At 51.0% G+C, this 19283-nt stretch overlaps 1 protein-coding gene and 1 long non-coding RNA gene across 3 annotated transcripts; one reads left to right on the top strand and one right to left on the bottom strand.

Moving 5' to 3' along the window:
• Nucleotides 1-9878: 9878 nt before the first annotated feature.
• Nucleotides 9879-14283, top strand: VAX1 (ventral anterior homeobox 1). Its single transcript, XM_086378705.1, has 3 exons — nt 9879-10310; nt 11479-11666; nt 13679-14283. The coding sequence occupies exons 1-3, from the start codon at nt 10070-10072 to the stop codon at nt 14252-14254; spliced, it is 1005 nt and encodes a 334-aa protein (XP_086234831.1). The 5' UTR covers nt 9879-10069; the 3' UTR covers nt 14255-14283.
• A 1-nt stretch (nt 14284) lies between these two features.
• LOC147344386 (uncharacterized) lies at nt 14285-18575 on the bottom strand. 2 transcript variants are annotated; one of them, XR_015155685.1, is made up of 4 exons: nt 18309-18575; nt 17441-17519; nt 15983-16378; nt 14295-15459 (listed from the first exon to the last, which is right to left on the bottom strand). It is a non-coding gene; the product is annotated as an uncharacterized LOC147344386 (long non-coding RNA). The 2 variants fall into 2 exon arrangements; XR_015155684.1 differs by having other exon boundaries at nt 14285-16378.
• Nucleotides 18576-19283: the final 708 nt, after the last annotated feature.

The following is a 19283-nucleotide window of genomic DNA, read 5'->3' as shown; positions in this document are numbered from 1 at the left end:
ATATTGGAAATTAACTTTAAAAATGTGAACAAAACACAAAATCACAGACTGGATTTGGCTCAGGTCTCAAGCCTCTGCTTTCAAGTAATCCATGCGAGCATATCGGTAAATGCTCGGTGGAGCTGTTTTGTGACTTATCTGTGTTTTTATTTGGAGTAGGACATGGCAACCCATTCCAGTACTCTTGCCTGGAAAATCCCATGGACAGAAGAGCCTGATGAGCTACAGTCCATGAGATTGCAAGGAGTCAGACATGACTGAGTGCACACACTGCATTTTTATTTGGCCTTGTCTAAATACCCAGCAGCGGTCAAATTTGGATAGCTTGATGATTCTGCCATGAATCAAGTAGCCTCTGCCTAAGTACCCAGTTCCCGTAGGGTTACATGTGTAACTACAGAGTCTGAGGATGTGAGAGCTGGGATCACCAGCTCTCCTTGGGCCACTGATCATGTCTTGCTCCTTCTTCCTTTAAAAAAAAAAAAAAAAAGAAAGTTAAGGTTAGATGGAGTGGAGTCTTGCCTGGGATCACTCAGATTTTTAGTGAACTAGTTGAAGCAGCCCAACCCTGGTCCTATTTCCTTCCTTTTTTCCTAGAGCTTCCATTTCCTGCTATAAAATAATCGCCTCTGCTTCAACCCCAAACTTGGGCTTCCCTGGTGGATTTAAAGAATCCACCTGTAAAGCAGGAGGCAGCAGGAGCTGCGGGTTTGATCCCTGTATTGGGAAGATCCACTGGAGGAGGACATGGCAACCCACTCCAGTTTCTTGTCTGGAGAATCCCATGGACAGAGGAGCCTGGTGGGCTACAATCCATGGGGTCACTAAGAGTTGGACATGATTGAATAACTTAGCACACATACAACCCCAAACAACAGTCTCCTGAGAACCAGTATTCCTCTGAGCCACTGGGATTTCAAGCCACTGTAGAATGAGAGGCAGGTTGAATGAGTGGCCAGCACTGTGGTCTGTTGTTTATGGCTGAAGTAAAAATCAGGACGAGTGGAACTCTAATTTGGCAAATCAGAATGCTCTGATGTGCATTTTCATTTGATTGCCACCGAATGTCTTCGCCAAGAGTAACAACATCCCCCTTTTATGAAAAACATGGCAACATGTAAAAACAGGCAAAAGAACTTGTCCAGATTAAGAATGTAGTGGGGGAAGATGCTGTAGAATCTCAAAACAGTGACTATTTTAAAGCATTTGTGTATTGGGCTGCTACTGCTGCTGCTGCTAAGTCGCTTCAGTTGTTTCCAACTCTGTGCAACCCCATAGACGGCAGCCCACCAGGCTCCCCCATCCCTGGGATTCTCCAGGCAAGAACACTGGAGTGGGTTGCCATTTCCTTCTCCAATGCATGAAAGTGAAAAGTGAAAGTGAAGTGGCCCAGTCCTGTCTGATTCTTTAGCGACCTCATGGACTGCAGCCCCCCAGGCTCCTCCGTCCATGGGATTTTCCAGGCAAGAGTACTGGAGTGGGATGTGTGTATTGGGCAGCAGGGATCAAATATTTGAACGGGGTGGGGGTAGGGCTGAGTGTCTTACTCTGCACCAGATATTTGGCCCCTGGCTGGTGTAGGGCTTCTCGAGAGTGTCTGCTCCCCACACCTCTTTATGAGGCCCTTTCTGCAGAGATGGTGGATGGAGCTTGATTTACCCAGGAGTCAGGCTTCCTCCTCCTTCCATGTACCCAGGGCTCAGACAAGCCCTTCACAGAAAGAACCGTAAGGAGAGGGGACCACAGCCAGCCACAGACAATCAGGCTGCTTGAAGAAAGAGAGCATCTTCCATGTTTGGACTTGGTCTTCTGTTGGTGGTGTCATGGTAGTGACATAATGTTGCCATAAACAGCCTCTGAGAGTGTCAGATGCCACCGTCACACCTCCATATTTAATCCCTTACAAAAGCTGTTTACAGTTCTGTGTACTCCTCTTCATGAACATTACACCTTAATTTTATTAGCTTTTTCAGAGAACTCAAGCAGATTACAGAGGCTCAATTTTCCCTTCCAGAAGTCATGCTGGTTTAATTAGTGAATGTTTGTAAAGCACTTGTGAAGAAGGAAAGTGCTGGAGAAGGACGAAGTATAAGTATTAGAAATTACTCAATTTACTTTACGATAACATCTCCTGGTTATAAATGTCATCCTTTCCAGCTCTTTGGGTGTGTGTTAGTTCTGACCATAATTCTGACCATAATTCATTCCTGGAGAGTGTTTCTGTCTCCTTCTGGGGTCACCTTGGGGTCCCAGGCCAGTTACAGCCCCCTGAGGCCCCCTGAGTTCTCTCCTTCTGTCACAGCTGAGAGTCTTGGCAAACTCTTAGAACAAACGTCTCTCAAAAACAGCCAACAGTCCTCTCATTTTCTTTTCCTCTCTTTGCAGATACTGAGTGCCCACCTAGTACCAGGCACTCCCTCCCTTTGTGTCCTCTTCTCTTGTCTGGGTTAATGTTTTTTGCTGGGTGACCTTGGGCGAGTCAATTCATCTTGCCACTTCTCTTGATTCCTTTGGCTCTGTTGCAGAGATCTAACACAAAACATCTTGGAATGAAACTATGCTCAGTTCTGTCTTCCTATGTTAATGCTCTCACCTCTGTCAGCTTTAAGTTGAGAATGAAGGGAAGTCCTCAGGGCTTGCACTGTTTTCATACCGATATAATTTTTCCTTTCAAACTTACAGTGATTTCTACCTTATTATAAATGAATACAGTGTGACATGTATGTAATTTTCTGAGTTTATTTTATAATAAAATGTTTCTCAGAGGTTTCATGTGCTTCTCTGCCCTCTTAAACAAAAACACAATTTAATCTTTTGAGGGTCATTTCCCTGGATATCCATTGTCATGTCGCATTTGACTGTTTTCATGCCCTCAAGAGCACTTGAGGTTGTAGTTACTTGTGTCCAAGCAAAATCACCCCAGTCTGTGATATTTTTCAACTACTTAGTCTGTTTTCTCTCTCTCTCCAAGCAGTATTTTCCCTTCCCATTTGCTGCCTCTAATCGTCTGTAGACTAGGAAATAGGAGAGTTGGGTTTGTTAGAATTGGGTCTAAAATGAAAGTAAATTGGCTTTGAATGAGGGACTGAGAAGGTCTCCTATAAGCCAAGAACCCAGGTTGTAATTTACATTCTTTGATACACACCTTTTAACGACTCCGTGGCTTTGCCTTCTTTCTTTTCCAGTTGTGGCTCTCTTCTAGACGGGGTGAGGTTTATAATATAAGTGACTCCAGGGCAAGCATTCCTGCACACTGAAATAAAAACACTTTACAGTTCTGATACAGGAAGTTCTTAGAGATTTGCACAGAGTAGGTGTCAGTACCTGCTTGTTGAATAAATGGCTCTAGCAGCTATTCAGGCAGCCAGACATTTTAGAAAATGATGGGTTTAAAGACGCTTTGAAACACAAATGTACTCCTGTTAGAAAGATACAGATTTATAAGCCAGCTTTCCTGGAAAACCTCAAAGTTATCCCTGACCCAGAAAATGTAATAAAATCAACCTTTCTTTTCCTTCTCCCAGAATGCTTCACTTAGAGAATGTCACAGCCAGCGAGCACCTGTTGTCATTTTCCACTTACCACCCTAAGTGCAAATGGGTCTCTGATTTCCTAAAGGTGAGAACAGAATATGTTCATTTGCATCTTTATTTTTTTTAAGTAATTTAGGGCTCTGCACCCTGAGGTACATCCCAGCGAAGTAGCCCCACACAATTCACAAGAAGTGATGAAGAACTTAGCAAAGGCCACAATCACTCGTCCATTTCTAGCTCTAACACTTTTATCCTCTTTGGTGTTTAGAGTGATGTGCTATGTCTTTTACTAGTCTAATGTTTAAGATCTGAAATAGAGAAATTACAAAAAGAAACTAATAAATTATTCTTTAGAAGTCGGTTATTCCCTAGGAAGTACAACATAGTTCATAGGCCAAGGTCATGAATTTGGGTATAGGATGGCCCTGGGTTTAAATCCAGGCTATACCACCACCTACTTGTGACACCAAGTTGCTTAACTTCTCTGAACCTCAGTTTCTCATCCCAAATATGGGTATTTCTGTTATCAATTACTGCATAACGAACCCACCCAAAGCACGGTTTAAAACAACAGCAACTGTAATTTTTTTCAAGATTATGTTATTTGGACAGGGCTCAGCATGGACGGCTCATCCCTGCCTCACATGATACCATAAAAATGTGAAAGTATTAGTCACTCAGTCATGTCGGATTCTTTGCAACCACATGGACAGAGGAGCCACCAGGCTCCTCTGTCCATGGAATTCTGTAAGCAAGAATACTAGAGTGGGTAGACATTTCCAGGGGATCTTCCCGATGCAAGGATCAAATCCAGGTCTCTTGCATTGCAGGTAGATAGGTACTAGGGCTAACCTTACTGTGCAGATAGGCTGCTGAGTCACAGAGTAGCAAAGTAACCAGCCTAAAGCTACATACCTAGTAAGTAGTAGAGCTAAGAACATATGAATCTGACAGCGTGGTTGACCCCAGAACCCTGTTTATTACACAGATTTAAGACCCCCTCCAACTCAAAAATTGTATCCTGCTTCTACCTACAAAATATATAAAGTAGTTGAAAGAACTTGGTTTCTTGTTACAAAATACAAAATTGAGAAATGGAGTCTCCTGGGAATATTTGCTGGAAATGTGGTCAGAATAATTCAGAACTTAACTCTCTGCCTTTTGGCTAATACTCTATCTTTAGCTAAAATGGGGAAGAAGTATCTGGATATAAGGCTGTATTTTTCACCTTGGATATTCAGCACCAGTTCTCAATTCAATTGCTTCTCCAGTGCCCTGACTGCCTGCATGCAAGCTAAGTCATTTCAGTTGTGTCTGACTCTTTGAGACCCTATGGACTGTACCCACCAGGCTCCTCTGTCCATGGGATTCTCCAGACAAGAATACTGGAGTGGGTTGCCATGCCCTCCTCCAGCAGATCTTCCCAACTCAGGGATCAAACCCACATCTCCTATGGCTCCTGCTTTTCAGGTGGATTATTTACCACTGAGCAACCAGGGAAGCCCAGCGCCCTGACTACTTTCTGTGAAATGAGGATAATGACAATTAGATGATACTGCAACTTTGATAGGTGTTGTTGTTTTTAATTAGTCATTATTAGCAGGTACTCTGATTTATTGTTACAGAAAGTTAATTTCTGGTGGCATCATCTCCTCTGGTGCAGTTCTTTTTAAAATGATGTCTCAGACATTGTTATGCTATCCCGAAGTCACTCATAACCTAAGAAGATCTCAGATTTTTCTGCCAGCTTGCTTTTCCCTCCTACTTCTTTCTGAAATAAAAAAATGAAGATGGGAAAAGGAAGCAATGTGTAGTACCTCTGATCCTGCTTTCTGTTGCAGTGACAAGGTGGAGGCAGGAAATATGAAAAGTACCTCCAAGGCCCAGATTATGATGAAATTAATTTAAATGCCATTGTTTCATTAATTCCAGAGAGCACATTCATCTTGTTCAGGTTCTGGGCAGTCTGGATAGTGGTGGGAGTGCAGTTTTAAGTCAGGAGACAAGGATTGTAGCACAGATGTCCCCACTAACTAGTTCCCTAATCCTTAACAAGTCACTTTGTCTTTCCAGGCTCATTTTTCTCATCTGTCAAGTTAGATGAAGGTTATGGAATAGATGATCTCTAAAAATTCTTCCAGCTCTACAGTTCTATTCTGGGTCTGTCTGCACCTGCAGACAGTGATGTGGGGGCAGGAAGGGTACTGAGGAGGGAGGTACATTTAGTCGAGAGAATAAAACACTTTTTACCTGGGGCAGCCCTGCATCCTCCTGTGTTGTGTAGACAGGCTTGTCTCAGATTAACCAAATAATTGACTGGATTCTCTCCTTCCGTTGCCAATGGACACACAGCTTTAGTTTTTCTGGGAGCAGCAGCTGCTTTTCTGAAATTTCCATCCCAGGGCTTCTGTCTCCCTGTGTTCTCTCAGAAACCTGTCATGGTTTTTCTGGATGGATGCCCATAGAATTTTAATCCAGTCACAAAAAAAGTGCTATACATAACAAAAAGCAAAAACAGGTTATGGGTTGACTGTTTCTTTATCGAATTTTTTTTTTTTCAAGAACTTGGAACATAGCAGGGCATCGTTCAACAGCACCATCTGAGCTGCCAGCTCAGAGCCATGGCTAGGGCCAGTAGATAAGGGTTTGTCCTTGAAGCTGTGGAGAGAAGCCCTATATGATTTGTAGCAACCCTGGACTCTTGGTAACTGGCTGCTTAATTTAAATTGGTTGTTTCCCCATAATACCCCATTTTCTTCCCTTCCCCAATAAGTATTACATTTCCAATAAGGAGGAGGGGGAAAACCCTGTCCTCAAGAAGCTTAGCAGAATCTCCTAACTTAAGCTAACTTTAAAAGGTGTAGTTCTCCAACTTTAACTTGTGGAAAGTTTCCCTGGGGCGGCAACTAGAAATGTACATTCTAGGACCCTGCTCTCAGATGTTCATTCAGTAGGTTTTGAGCCAATAAAACTACATTTCACTCAATCCGGGGCAGCTTGATGTAGGAGGGTGTTGGACTACTAATAAATGTTCATGGTTAGAAACAAACAGCATTATCAGAAACAAGAATTTCATGTTTGCATTTGTATTTCATGCAATCAGTGTAAAATTCATGAAAATTGATGCCTAATACTCAGGATATCAGGCATTAACATGAAGGTCCTTGCACTGTACCTCACCATCACTGGCAGATTCTAAAAACTCAAAGCAGGCATATCATTATCCCCCTGATGGGAAGGTTAAAAAAATTAATTTATGCACCTGGTCAGTAAGTGACTGCTCAATAAATAGTTGCCACTTTTATCCCCTACAAGAAGAAGGAGGGGAGACTGTCTGAGGCCCAACCTCAAACCAGTACTTGGCTACAGTTGGGTGTATTCTTTGGTGCCAGGGAAATGTGGCCATGGATCTCTGGGACCACCACCCTGGGACACCCACCATGGTGCCCTTACTACGGGCAGTAGTTCTGTTGCTTTGCCAGTTCAACCTCCTAGACCTAAAATAAGAGGGGTGGTATGTGTGTTAATTGCTCAGTCGTGTAAGACTCTTTGTGACCCCATGGACTCTAGCCCGCCAGGCTCCTCGGTCCATGGAATTCTCCAGGCAAGAATACTGGAGTGGGTAGTCATTCCCTTCTCCAATGGGTTTTCCCAACCCAGGGATAAAACCCAGGACTCCCGCTTTGCAGGTAGATTCTTTACCATCTGAGCCACCGGGGAAGTTAAGAGGTGGTGGGTGGGGCATTTTTATTTTTAAAGATTTCCCTCTGGGCTTTTGACAAGGTTTTTGCGGGCTTTGGAAGTGGGTGCGGCCGGGGAGAATCCCTGCGATCTTGACTCTCCGCTGGCCGGAGGTCTCCGGAGGGAAGGCCCCGAATCCTCCGGAACAAGGGGCCCGGAGCGGTCGGGGTGGGAGACCCTGGCTAGAGCCAGGAGCTGGAGGGTTCGAGGCCCACCCCCAGGTGGCAGGGAAGGGCGGGTGGGCAGGGATTTGGGACCACACCATCTCCCAGCCCGCTGAGGCCCCAGTAATTGACTGGTTGAGCTCTTCAGGGAAACAAGGACCCCATCCACCGCCAGAATCCTCATCAAGAGGACCCAGATCCCGGAACCGCCAAGTCCCGGCCGCGGCGCCCCGCGTCGGCTCGGCCCGCTAGGGAGCGAAGCCCTCGGTGGGCCTCGGAGCGCCAACCCAGGGGTTTACTGAGCAGTGCCGCAGGTCCCTGGAAGGTTGGCTGGATTTTTGTCTCAAGCCTGCTCTACGTCTTCAGGACGGGGCCGCCGCAAGGGTCCTTCTCCCCGCTCTCCACGCCCACCCGCCCCTACCAGCCCGCCCGCGAGACGCGGAATCGAAGGCACTGTCCACCTGAGGCCGCGCTGGCGTCGAGTTTGGAGGGTCGCGCCGGTGCAGAAGGGGACCGACTGGCCACCGGTCGGCTGGGGACCCGGGAAACCAGCCGCCCCGCGGAGGGGAGCTCGGGACAATCGGGCGTACACACATACACACACTCTCTCTCTCACACACACACTCTCTCTCTCTCTCTCTCTCTCTCTCTCTCTCTCACACACACACACACACACACTCGTACACACAATCACCAACCAATGAAATAAAGTAAAAGCTCAAAATCTGCCTCCGGGGACAGAGGAGGCTGTCCGATTCCTTTAGGTCGGAATCGGACAGAGCGTGGATTCTCCCTGGGGGCCAGAGGGGCTGAGGGACGAAGGGGCGGGGTGGGGAAGAGAGCGAAGGTCCGGGCTCCTGGCCCCTCGCCATCCCCGCCCCCGACGTTAGCCAGAGGCCGGCTGGGCGGCGACCGCGGCGGCGGGAGGGTGGAGCGGGCAGAGTCCGCCTCGCTGTCAGACCGAGCCCCGCCGAGCCTACCGCACACTCTCGCACCCCTGCCTTCCCCCTCTCCCATCCGCTCGCCGCGACCCCCGCCCCAGCCCCCTCCCCTTCCCCGCCCGCCCGCCTGCCTGCCTCCGCCCCCATTCTTGGAATTGTGTGGAAAAATTCTCAGCCAAACCTCCCACCTCTCCTCTCCCCCCCGCCCCACTCCCTTTAAAAAACCCCCTTTCCTCCCCGGCCCCTGCACTCTTTGTGAATGAGGGCAGGAACACGGCCCTTCCCCCGCCCAGGAGCCACGCCAGACCGCCGCACTCAGAGGACTGTTTGTTAATAGTCCAATTAGATAATTGCCATCTTTCACTCCTTTTGCTCCGTATTTCCCATAAAGGAATGAATGGGGAGAGCGGCGTGGAGAGGGCTTCTGCCCCGGCAAGGTGACGAGAAGGGCTGGAGCATGCTCCTTGCACAAGGCCATGCGCTTGAATTGAATCATTGTGGCCTAATCAATGCTCTTATTGGATTACTGGCTGTTGCTTTTCTCAAAGATATTGTAGCAGAGACAATGAAATAGCTAGGGGAAAACTTTTTTTTTTTTTGAAGCAGATCTCACAGTTGAGATTTTCGCGGCTCTCTCTCCCTCTCCCCCTCTCTCTCTCCTGCTGGACTCTGAGTACAAAGCTGCCCTTTGAATGGGCTGCCTCAGGGCTGTTGGAGGTGCAGGCCTGAAAAAATCCGACTGGAACTAAATGAAGAGAGGTGGCAGTTTAAGATGGCTGTCAGCGTCGAGGTGTGTTAAGGAGTTGTTTGGGAGGAAAGCTTGGCTTTTTAGAGTGTGGGGGAGACACTTTTGGGGAAAACTTTTTCTTCTTCCCCCTTCTTTTTTTTCCCCCTCCTAGAGGCGACTGCTTTCTTCTGCTGAGGGTGTGTAAGGGGTTTTGTTTCTCCTCCCCCCACCCCCACCCCCAATTCAGCTCTATCTGTCGAGTGTGGAGAAAGCCCCTCTAGCCCGTATGTGAGCAGGAGGGTCAAAGGCAAAGGGAAAGTTAATAATGCCCGCTAATGGTACTAACAATTCAGGATGAATCTTGTCAAAAGTTTTTCTGGAAGTATGGGTCTTTGATTGTGTGTTTCCTGAAAGCAAGACCAATCATTTCCGTTTATTCACTGGCTAAACCCCTACTTGATTGGGGACAAGGACAGAAACCATCCATTACGATCTGATATATTATCCAAACAATTTAGTGTATTCATGAGGTAACCGAAACGTGGGGGCTGCAAAATTACCCGTAATCAATTGCAACAGCGAGTGCGCGTCCCCCCCGGGTGTCGGACAACTGCAACTCCGCGTCTCAGTAATAGGCGGGAGCCACAGCAATTCGGAGTTGCGCTGCTCGCTACCTGATCGCCAAGCTGGGGACACTGGACGTGCTCAGAAGACGCGGGCGCTGACGAGGCGGCCTCGCCGCTGCTCCGCCGGGATCCTGGACCAGACTCGCCGCCTCTCGGCAAGCGCGCCACTCGGCGGTCGCCGCTGACCCGCCCGCGGCCGCCCCGCGGGGACATTCATTCGTGCCGCTTGCCTCTCTCCGGGCCGGGCGTAAGGGCTGTATTGTAGGGGTTTTGTCCCCCCTCTATTTTTTTTTCCTCGCCTTTTTTTTTTGTTGTTGTTGTTGCTCGTGCCTCTCCTATGTTCGGGAAACCAGACAAAATGGACGTTCGGTGCCACTCGGACACAGAGGCCGCCCGGGTCTCCAAGAACGCGCACAAGGAGAGCCGGGAGAGCAAGGGCGCGGAGGGGAACCTCCCCTCCGCCTTCCTCAAGGAGCCACAGGGCGCCTTCTCTGCGTCGGGCGCCCCGGAAGATTGTAACAAAAGTAAAGGCAATTCAGCAGCCGACCCGGATTACTGCCGCCGGATCCTGGTCCGAGGTAGGAACGGGGCAGGGCTGCTGTGGGGGGCGTTCTTTAGGGGCGACTCCGAGACCCGAGAGGCACGCCGCCGCCTACCCTCCCGGCGGGGTGGGTCTGCCGCCCGGGACTTAGGTGAAAGTTGCTGGCCCTCCCCGGGCAGGGGTCCCGCCCGCCGCTAGGGACTCCCACCTGGGACGCACGCTCTCCAGGAGCCTCGATCCCTCCAAGCCTCGAGGGGCCCCGCCGGCTGGGCTGCTGGGGGAGAGCCGAGGGACTGGGCGGTAGGGCCCAGGCTCCAGGCTGCGGCCTCCGACCCGGGAAGGCAGCAGGAAACTCTGAAGGACGTGTTTGCGTCCGGCGGATCCGAGGAACTGAGCGGAACAGGCGGAACCGAGCCTGCTTGGGGGCTCCCGCGCCCTGCGAGTCGAGCGCACCCAAGGGGACGCGGGCGCTGGAGAAGAGCCGAGGACCGCCAGCAACTGCCCGGCCAGTTGGCGCTCTGGGCCAAGGGGGCCAGGCGCCGTGCTCCAGGCTGGCCGCCGCCGCCGCTGGGAGAAGCAGCCAGGCGGGCTTGCCGGGCCGCGGATGCCGTTTCAGTGCTGGGCTCGACCCCGCTCTGCTGCGTGGGGTGCGCTCGGCTCCGGTGGTGGCGGTGCGGAGGACCGTCTCCGGTCCCAGCCGGGCGCCGCCTCCACCAACCGATCGCCAGGCCCTGCAGGCTCCCACTCGGTCCCTCCTCCTTCCGCCGCCTGGCTTCGGGAGGGAAGGAGACCCTGGGATGGGGGTGGGGACCGCTGTAGCACGGTCTCGGTCAGCCTGCTCTAGAGCTGGGGCTGGCAGGACCTGGGCGGGTCAGTGCGGGGACCCTCAAACTACAGCGGATCCTGTCCATGCAGCCGAGGCTCCCAGGCTAAAAGGAACGTCAGCCCACTTATTTTTTCTCCCCTGTCCGGAGGGCTCTACAAAGGCCAACAGCGATTCCCCCTCCCATCAGCTATGTGGAGTTAGTCCCCTCACCCCCCAAACACACATAGGGTCCTTGTTTCCCGGCTGTGGCTGCACCCGCACCACTCCCACCACCCCCACCATCCACCTCCGGACTGTTGTTCAGAAGCCAGCTCCGGCTTGGGGAGCTGGAGGAAAGCAGGAGGATGGGTTCTGATGCTTGACATCTCCCCTTCCCTAGATGCCAAGGGGTCCATCCGAGAGATCATCCTCCCCAAAGGCCTGGACCTGGATAGGCCCAAGAGGACACGCACGTCCTTCACCGCCGAGCAGCTCTACCGCCTGGAGATGGAGTTCCAGCGCTGCCAGTACGTGGTGGGCCGAGAGAGAACGGAGCTCGCACGGCAGCTCAACCTCTCCGAGACGCAGGTACTCAGAGACCAGGCCGCACACAGCTCTCTGCATCAGCCTCCCTCCCCATCAGCCCCAGCCAGCTCTAGGAGCTCTTCCTGACCACCTAGCTTGACTCTGGACCAAGCCTCCCACGGTGGGGCAGAGGAATTGGGGAGGATGGAAAAGAAGGGTTGAAGGCTTTCTCCCTTTGCTAAGCCATCCCTTTCCCCCTACACCCCACATCTTCCAGGGCCCATGTCTGCCCACCTTGGCCTAGCTCAGGAGGACCCCAAACCCTGTCTTTTTGGTTTCTTTTTAGACCCTAGTCGTGAGAATTCCCTGCTTGCCTCTCCTCGTGGAGGAACCTATGTTTGCCCCTGTTTTGGCCACCCTATTTTGGCCAGATCTCCTGGCATCACCCTCTCTGGAGATGGTAACCTTCCCTAGCACCCAGGCTCATTCAGCAAGAATGGCTCTAGGACCAAAGACCCCTGTTTCAGAACTGTGGGTGACAACCAGGGATTAAAAAGGTGCACATTCTGGAGATCTGCTTTTGCCTACCAGGCTGCCCTGATTCTTAATGCTTTTGCTGGCCTTGAACTGGACTCAGCCCCATTCCCAGCCCCAAGCATCCACTCTGGGCACCTTCAGTGCCAGTGATGTGTGAGGTATGAGATAGGAAACAAATCTGGGCCCTTGGGAGCCAGCACTGACAATTGTGCTTTAGGTCTTCTCCTTTACTCAAAATCCATATTCTACTGGGACTTTGGGCCCAAGAGATCTTTGGGGCCCAAGAGATCTTTGGGGCCCAAGAGCTTTGCCTTGTGGAGGTCATTTAGGACCTGCCCAGGGCATGGCTTCAGCTTGGCCTAGAGGTCTTTGGGCCCAGGAGCTTTGCCTTGTGGAGGTCATTTAGGACCTGCCCAGAGCATGGCTTCAGCTTGGCCTAGGTAAGGCATATTTCTTTCTGAGGACCAGTCCCTTTTACTGTGTCCAGCTCTGAAACAGATGGGGAGCATTTTAGATATAGGATCAGGGCAGAGCTGAGACCCGAGGGGAGAACATACTGGATATCCATTTTGAGTTTGAGTTGGCATGTAGCTTTACCCCTACTCTTTCTGCTACCATCCTCTTAGTTTACAAAATCTGGACAGAATAACCTTTCCCTAGAGCTGCCAAATGCCATTCTGGGCCACCAGTTAGGCCTGAAGAGGGACAGAGTGAGATGTGGAAGTAAGAGTGGAGATTGATGGAGAGTACTTAGTCTACCCCAGCCTCCTGACTTCCTCCCATGACTCCAAAGTCCATGACGGACAGCAGCAGAGTTAGGTTATAAATTAAGGACATCACTCAGACCCTCCAGTCCAGCAGCTGGTGAGGAGATGGAGAAAGTTTGGCTTATGAAATGCATCCTGCACAGATTCTATGTGTAGACATCTTCCCTGCTTGCTGTTAGTTGATAGTCCATCTGACCCTAAAAAGCAAGAAATAGCCTTTTGTAGCCTTCAACAGAATTAGTGCTTCTGGGGCTAAATTCGAGCCGGTTATGGCCAGGGGTTTGGGTCCTGAAAGGCAGAGCAATACTCCTTCCCATTCACGCTCACTTCCTACTTCCCTTTAGGCCTTACACCTTCTCCTGGAAAAACGGGCCTTTACGCAGCGATGATCCACAGTCCCCCTGCGAGTAGTGCGGTGGCCCAGTGAAGTAATTTCTGATCTTCCCAGTTAGGGTCATGGGCATTTTTATTTCTTTGTTGTTCGTAACCGGGGTCGGGCTAGGCCTGCTTCCGTGACCCACCCGGAAGCGCAGCCTATGGGAGCTGTGTTTCCCTCTTGGCGGCCCTTGTCCCCCCAGCCCCCCGACTCCCGCCGCCCTTGCCCCGCTGCTCCCGGGCCCGACTTCCCCGGCTCCAGCTTGGTGTTGGGATCGGGGATTTGGCTGGAGTTGGGGGAAGCCCCCCCCCTCCCCGGAGCCCTTGTGCCCCGGGAGCTTGCTCCCCTTGACGCTCGTTTCCCTCTCTCCCACCCTCCCCGGGGCCGGCGCGCAGGTGAAGGTCTGGTTCCAGAACCGGCGCACGAAGCAGAAGAAGGACCAGGGCAAAGACTCGGAGCTGCGCTCGGTGGTGTCAGAGACCGCGGCCACGTGCAGCGTGCTCCGGCTGCTGGAGCAGGGCCGCCTGCTGTCGCCGCCAGGCCTGCCAGCGCTCCTGCCGCCCTGCGCCACAGGCGCGCTCGGCTCCGCGCTCCGCGGGCCCAGTCTGCCGGCCCTGGGCACGGGCGCCGCCGCGGGCTCGGCCGCCGCCGCAGCCGCCGCCGCCCCGGGTCCTGCCGGCGCCGCATCCCCGCACCCGCCAGCCGTGGGCGGCGCTCCGGGCCCGGGGCCCACCGGGCCCGGGGGACTGCACGCGGGCGCACCGGCCGCCGGCCACGGCCTCTTCAGCCTGCCCGTGCCCTCGCTGCTCGGCTCCGTCGCCAGCCGTCTTTCCTCCGCCCCGTTGACAATGGCCGGTTCGCTGGCCGGGAATTTACAAGAACTCTCCGCCCGATACCTGAGCTCCTCGGCCTTCGAACCTTACTCCCGGACCAACAATAAAGAAGGGGCGGAGAAAAAAGCGCTGGACTGATTTGAAGTGTTTCCCTGTATTTATATTTATAGTATCTATTGTGGTGATATTTATGGACTCACGCGCATTAGACGCCGGGGCTCCTGAGCTGGGCACCCGGCTCCCAAGAGGCCTCTGACAGCTCTCCTTCCGCACCAGTTTCTGCCATTTGGGCTACTCTCCCCCCCTCCGCCCCCTCCTCTGTGTCGTCCCACACCCACCCTCCGGCGCCAACTTCCTTCTGCATCCAGGAGAATCCAAAGAATTGGGGGGGAGGGGGGGAACCAACCTGATGCCCCAACCAGTGCCTGGCCCTGGAGGGAAAGACTGGTTCTAAGTCCAAAGCACAGGACATCTGCTTTAGATTGAGCCGCTGCTGCCGTTCATTATGCTTATGAATATTTGAAAAAGGGAAGCTGCACGCAGACCCCAGCTGAAAAGGCTGACAGGTTTCGTTAGACCAAAAAGGAGGAGGCTCCTTCCTCTCGCCAGAGAAACCAGGGCTTTTGGAAGCCGCTGGACCCCACTTTGCGGATATTTCGGGAGAGCCGGCGCACACTCAGCTTCCTGGCTGGACAAATCGTGCCGAATCTTCTCCCCTTTTAGAAAAACTCCCATCACCACCAACCCCGATCCCAGGAGACAATAAACCAAACATCATGATAGGCGACTGTGGTAATACGTTTAATCTAATCAGCAATAAAAGGAGAGTAATTACCATACAGAACCGAGTGGAGTGGAAGCAGTTTTTAAAAAACTCATAACGATGGAGTTAGAAAGCGGTATGAAAATTCAGGATAGAAAATGCATCCAGGGCAATGCAAAATTAAAGATTCGGGTGTTACGACTTTAAACAGGAATTGAAAAGGGAAAAAAGCAAAAGAAATGCCTATGCCGCGAATGATAGAAAATTCAGGATCTTCTCCGAGGCTGCTGCGGGAGATAACCGACGGCATCACGCTCCTCCGGGAGAGAGTAGGGCAGCTCCCGGCCGCTCCTCCCCACCGTCTCCCGGATCCGTGGCTCCGGGCAGCAATGCTAGGTTTGGAAACAAATCAGTGCCCATCCCTCTCCCCCACCCCCCGGATTCACAAAACCCTTCAGCACTCTGGAAACGTCCGAATGGCAGCCGCGGACAGGGCGACCCGGCCTCCTCTGTCGGTAGTCTCCGTATCCGGATCAGTTCCCTGCGTGGTTAGGAAAAGCATCCTTTCCCACCTCCTTCCCTATAAAACAACAACAGAAACAGAGTTTCCACGGTTCCAAGTGAGAAACCCAGACCTCCACTCGGTCGCGGCCTCACGCCTTCCCCCGCAACGACGCCCATCCCCATGGCCACGGCCACGCATATTCTGACCAAAACCACAGACCCAGACGGCGGGTGCTGCAGCGTCTAAGAATGTATCCGTCCATCCGAAGTGAGCGCAGAGCATTTTAAAAATAGTAATTTTATTGTAAATTATTTACGTCGGAAGCTTTCCCCCGTTTTCCTTTTTTCTTTCTTTCTTTTTTTTTTTCCTTTTTCTTTCTTTTTTTTTAGGCAAATAGTGAATAAAATAATGAACGATTCACACGCGGGTAGGTGTTACTGAATCCTGACTACTAACTGTTTTGAATGTTTTGGATATTTGGATGTTTTGTATTTATGTGGTGAGAGTGAAATATATATATCTATGATGATAAATGAGGTGTATTTTTGTCTTGTATTTGAAGGATTAAAAAAAAAAGAGAGAGAGAGAAAAGACTCACCAAGTGATAAGTCTGGGGCAGAGGGTGGCTGCCCCGCGGGTGCAGGGCCCTACAGCTGGTACCCTGAGCGCCTGGGACAAGGTTTTCAGACAGAGGAGCCTGCCACGATGTTCGGCTTCCATGAGGGTCTCACTCTCCAGCCCTCCGTCCCAATTGTATCCAACCTTCAGTCCCTCTCTCCTCCGTCTCCCACTTTGATGTTTCCAGGTTTATTTAGGAATTTGTCTCTGGACACCCTGGAGTTCCTGCCTAATGAAAACGCTTCCAGCTTCTAGAGTTTTCCAGCCGCATCTCCCTGGCAGCAGTATGTTGGATTTGTGCAATCACAGGGTCCCGAAGAGGAAAGATTTGCCTTTCTTCTGACTGTCAAGAAGTCGCTTGGCGGTAAAAGAGAAACTTTGAAGGAGCAAGAGAATAAAATAGGTATTAATTCTTGCAGAGATCTCTCCACCGCCCCCACCCTCACCCCATCCCACTACACTAACACAATGGTGACCCATGTAGATTTTGCAGTCAGAAATCTGGGAGAGCTAGGAGGCCTGGGGATGGTACCCTGGGACACACTCTCCTAACCCTAGCCCTCTCTTCATATGGCGTCAGAACCTCTGGGGGGCGGGGTGGGGGGGTCACAGTTCTCTTGGGGAAATTGCCCAAGTGAGGCCCCTCGGGCCACTGTGAGCGTACTGCACCTAAACCTCAAGTTTGAGGCATCTGAAATGAGGCGACGGCACAGGGCGGGGCGGTGGAGTTCCTGAGCTGAGTGTGAGTTGCTCTGTATGCTTTGGACCCTCGCTGTGAGCTCACGGTATTTTTTTTTTTTTTTTTTTCCGGGGCTCAGAGCAGCCGCAAACCCTAGACTTTTGTTTCTGAGTCGCTACACACCCCTCAGCTTTGCTACCTGTTTTTCCCTCCCTGTCCTTTCTTCCTACCCTCTTTTCCCTCCTCCCTGATTTGTATCTTTGTCTTTCCCTCTAAGGACCTCTCTCCTCTGGTGGGCTCTGTCTCCACCCTCTTGTTTCTGCCCTGTTCCATCCCTTCTCCAGACTGTCTCTCTCCCTTCTTCCACTCAGTCTCCATCTGGAGATTTCTACTGTCCCCAGTCTCTCCCTCTCCCTCTCTCTTTCTCCCTGCTTTCTGATTCCTCTGTCTGCCCGGGTGGCCCCCAGGCCAATGCGTGGGTGGTTCTGGCTGAAGTTTCATGGCTGGTGGCCGGGGGGAGAGAGGGGGGGGGGCTGCAAGGGGGAAAAAGGGAGTGAGAGGTGGCATAATTTTATAGAACAAAGGAAAGTACAAAAATTCCAGCTTCAGGGCCCCCAAGAAGCTCAGCCCCCTGCCCCAGGAGCCTCAGCTTGGGGAGTCACCAAGAATATCCATTACCAGCTCCCTGGCCTTTCTCCTTTTGCTTTGTATCCCTAAAAGTAGAAAGAACCAGTTACCGAATCTCTTCTCTGCTCTCACCTCCCTTCCCCTCCCTGGCTTTGGGAGAGCTGCTGAGCATTTCGCCTGGCACTTGGAGCAAAGTTGTTCTTAGACTCTTCTGCACGGAATAAGAATTACAATTTTAATTAAAAAATTTTTATAGAAAATTGATTTCATTTTAATGTCTGCCCTGTCTCCTCTCCTTCCCCAAGGGCCTCCAGCCAGTTGCTTTGGTCCTCGGAATCCTCCAGTGAAGCCTCTGGCCCCCAACTAGTGACTCATAGGCCAAGGAGGAGGCAGGTGGCTTCTGGGACAACAGCTGGCCCTTTTTGGGGAGAAGGTGGAAGGGTTCTGGGGTCAAGGAGAACAGCTGGAGGTGGGCGTGCTGAAAGGAATCTCATGCCCAGGCCTGCACAAAGCCATATCCAAGTTAGCTCAGAGCAGAGAAGAAAAAGGGAAAACGTGTCACCAAACTCCTGTGAGTTTGGTGGTCAGGTGTGGCAAAGATGAGGGAAGTCACTTCAGGAGCTGAACCAGACATGATCACATCCATGCTTGCAGTGGGCCTAACTCTGAGCCAGAATCAATTTGTAATGAGCATCATTTAGCAATTCTTTATACAAAACAGCCTTTGCATATACTACCTCTATTTCTCCTTACTTCCAGAGGTCTAGCCTAATTTTAAAGAGCCACCTACAGCTGCCCCGCCCCCACCCCTGCGGGGAGCTCTCAAATGACTTGCCCATGGCCACATAGTCAGAACCACAGGACTATAAGCTCCCCCTAGGTTCAGGGCCTTCCTCTTTCTGTTTCTTCCTCTTCTCTCCCTCCCTCTCCTGCCTTGCTACTTCCCTCACTCCCTCCTTTCCTTCATTCCCTTCTTTTATGTCCAGAACCTCTGGCTCACAGTTAATGGAACTCTTTAGCCTATTTGCATCCACGTCTGCCACCTCCTATTTCCAGGCCTCTTTCTACTACACCAGCTGCTGAGGATTAACTTGGTGCCTTCATCAAGAGATCCGAATTTCTCCCTTCTTTCTGGTTTTTTTTTTTTCCTGCCAGTACCCAATTCCTTGCCTCTACTTCCCTCTGAAATGATGCCCATTACCCTCTTTACCCTACACTTTGTATCCTCCAATCTCCTGCAGTCCTGAGGTTGACTTAAACACCTGGTCAGAACTGTCTACTAACTCAGGGTTTCTCAAGATACAGATGAAAACCACCTGCTATAGAATTACTTGGGAACTAGTTTAAATGCAGATTCCTAAACCTCAGCCCCATCTAATAATCAGAAACTCTGGGGGTGGGTTCAGGAATGTGCATTGTTAACAAGTTTCCTACATGATCCTTATCCACTCTAACATCTGAAAATTCCTGTACTCAAAGGCAAACTCACAGAGACCTCCAGCATCCGGCCTAGGGCCTGGTGTTCGGTAGGAATACGATGCATGTTTATTAAACACAATAATCCACATTTTCTGACACAAGTTTCTTGGATCACCTCATACTATTGTAATTTAACACCATTTCTACATTGGGAAATCCTTACAGATCAGTCTTCTCACTTAAGTAGATTTCATTTTAATGAAGCAGAAGAGGAAGATGGATAGATTCTGGTGGTATCTCATATCTAAGGGTGGGGCTTACTCAGTAGTTAAGTGGTAAAGAATCCACCTGCTAATGCAGGAGACGAGGGTTTCATCCTTGGGTCAGGAAGATACCCTGGAGAAGGGAATGGCAACCCACTCCAGTAGTCTTGCCTGGGAAATTCCATAGACAGAGGAGCCTGGTGGGCTACACAGTCCATGGGGTCGCAAGAGTCAGATACAACTTAGCAACTCAGCAACAAGAACAAATCTAAGGGAAGGTCTTTTATTAACCT

This window comes from Bos grunniens, chromosome 26 (genome assembly GCF_055505025.1).
Source record: "Bos grunniens cultivar Pamir isolate PY7600 chromosome 26, Bosgru_T2T1.0, whole genome shotgun sequence".
Lineage (NCBI taxonomy): Eukaryota > Metazoa > Chordata > Mammalia > Artiodactyla > Bovidae > Bos > Bos grunniens.
The sequence above is the reverse complement of the archived record's forward strand: the minus strand, read 5'-3'. Positions and strand labels throughout refer to the sequence as shown.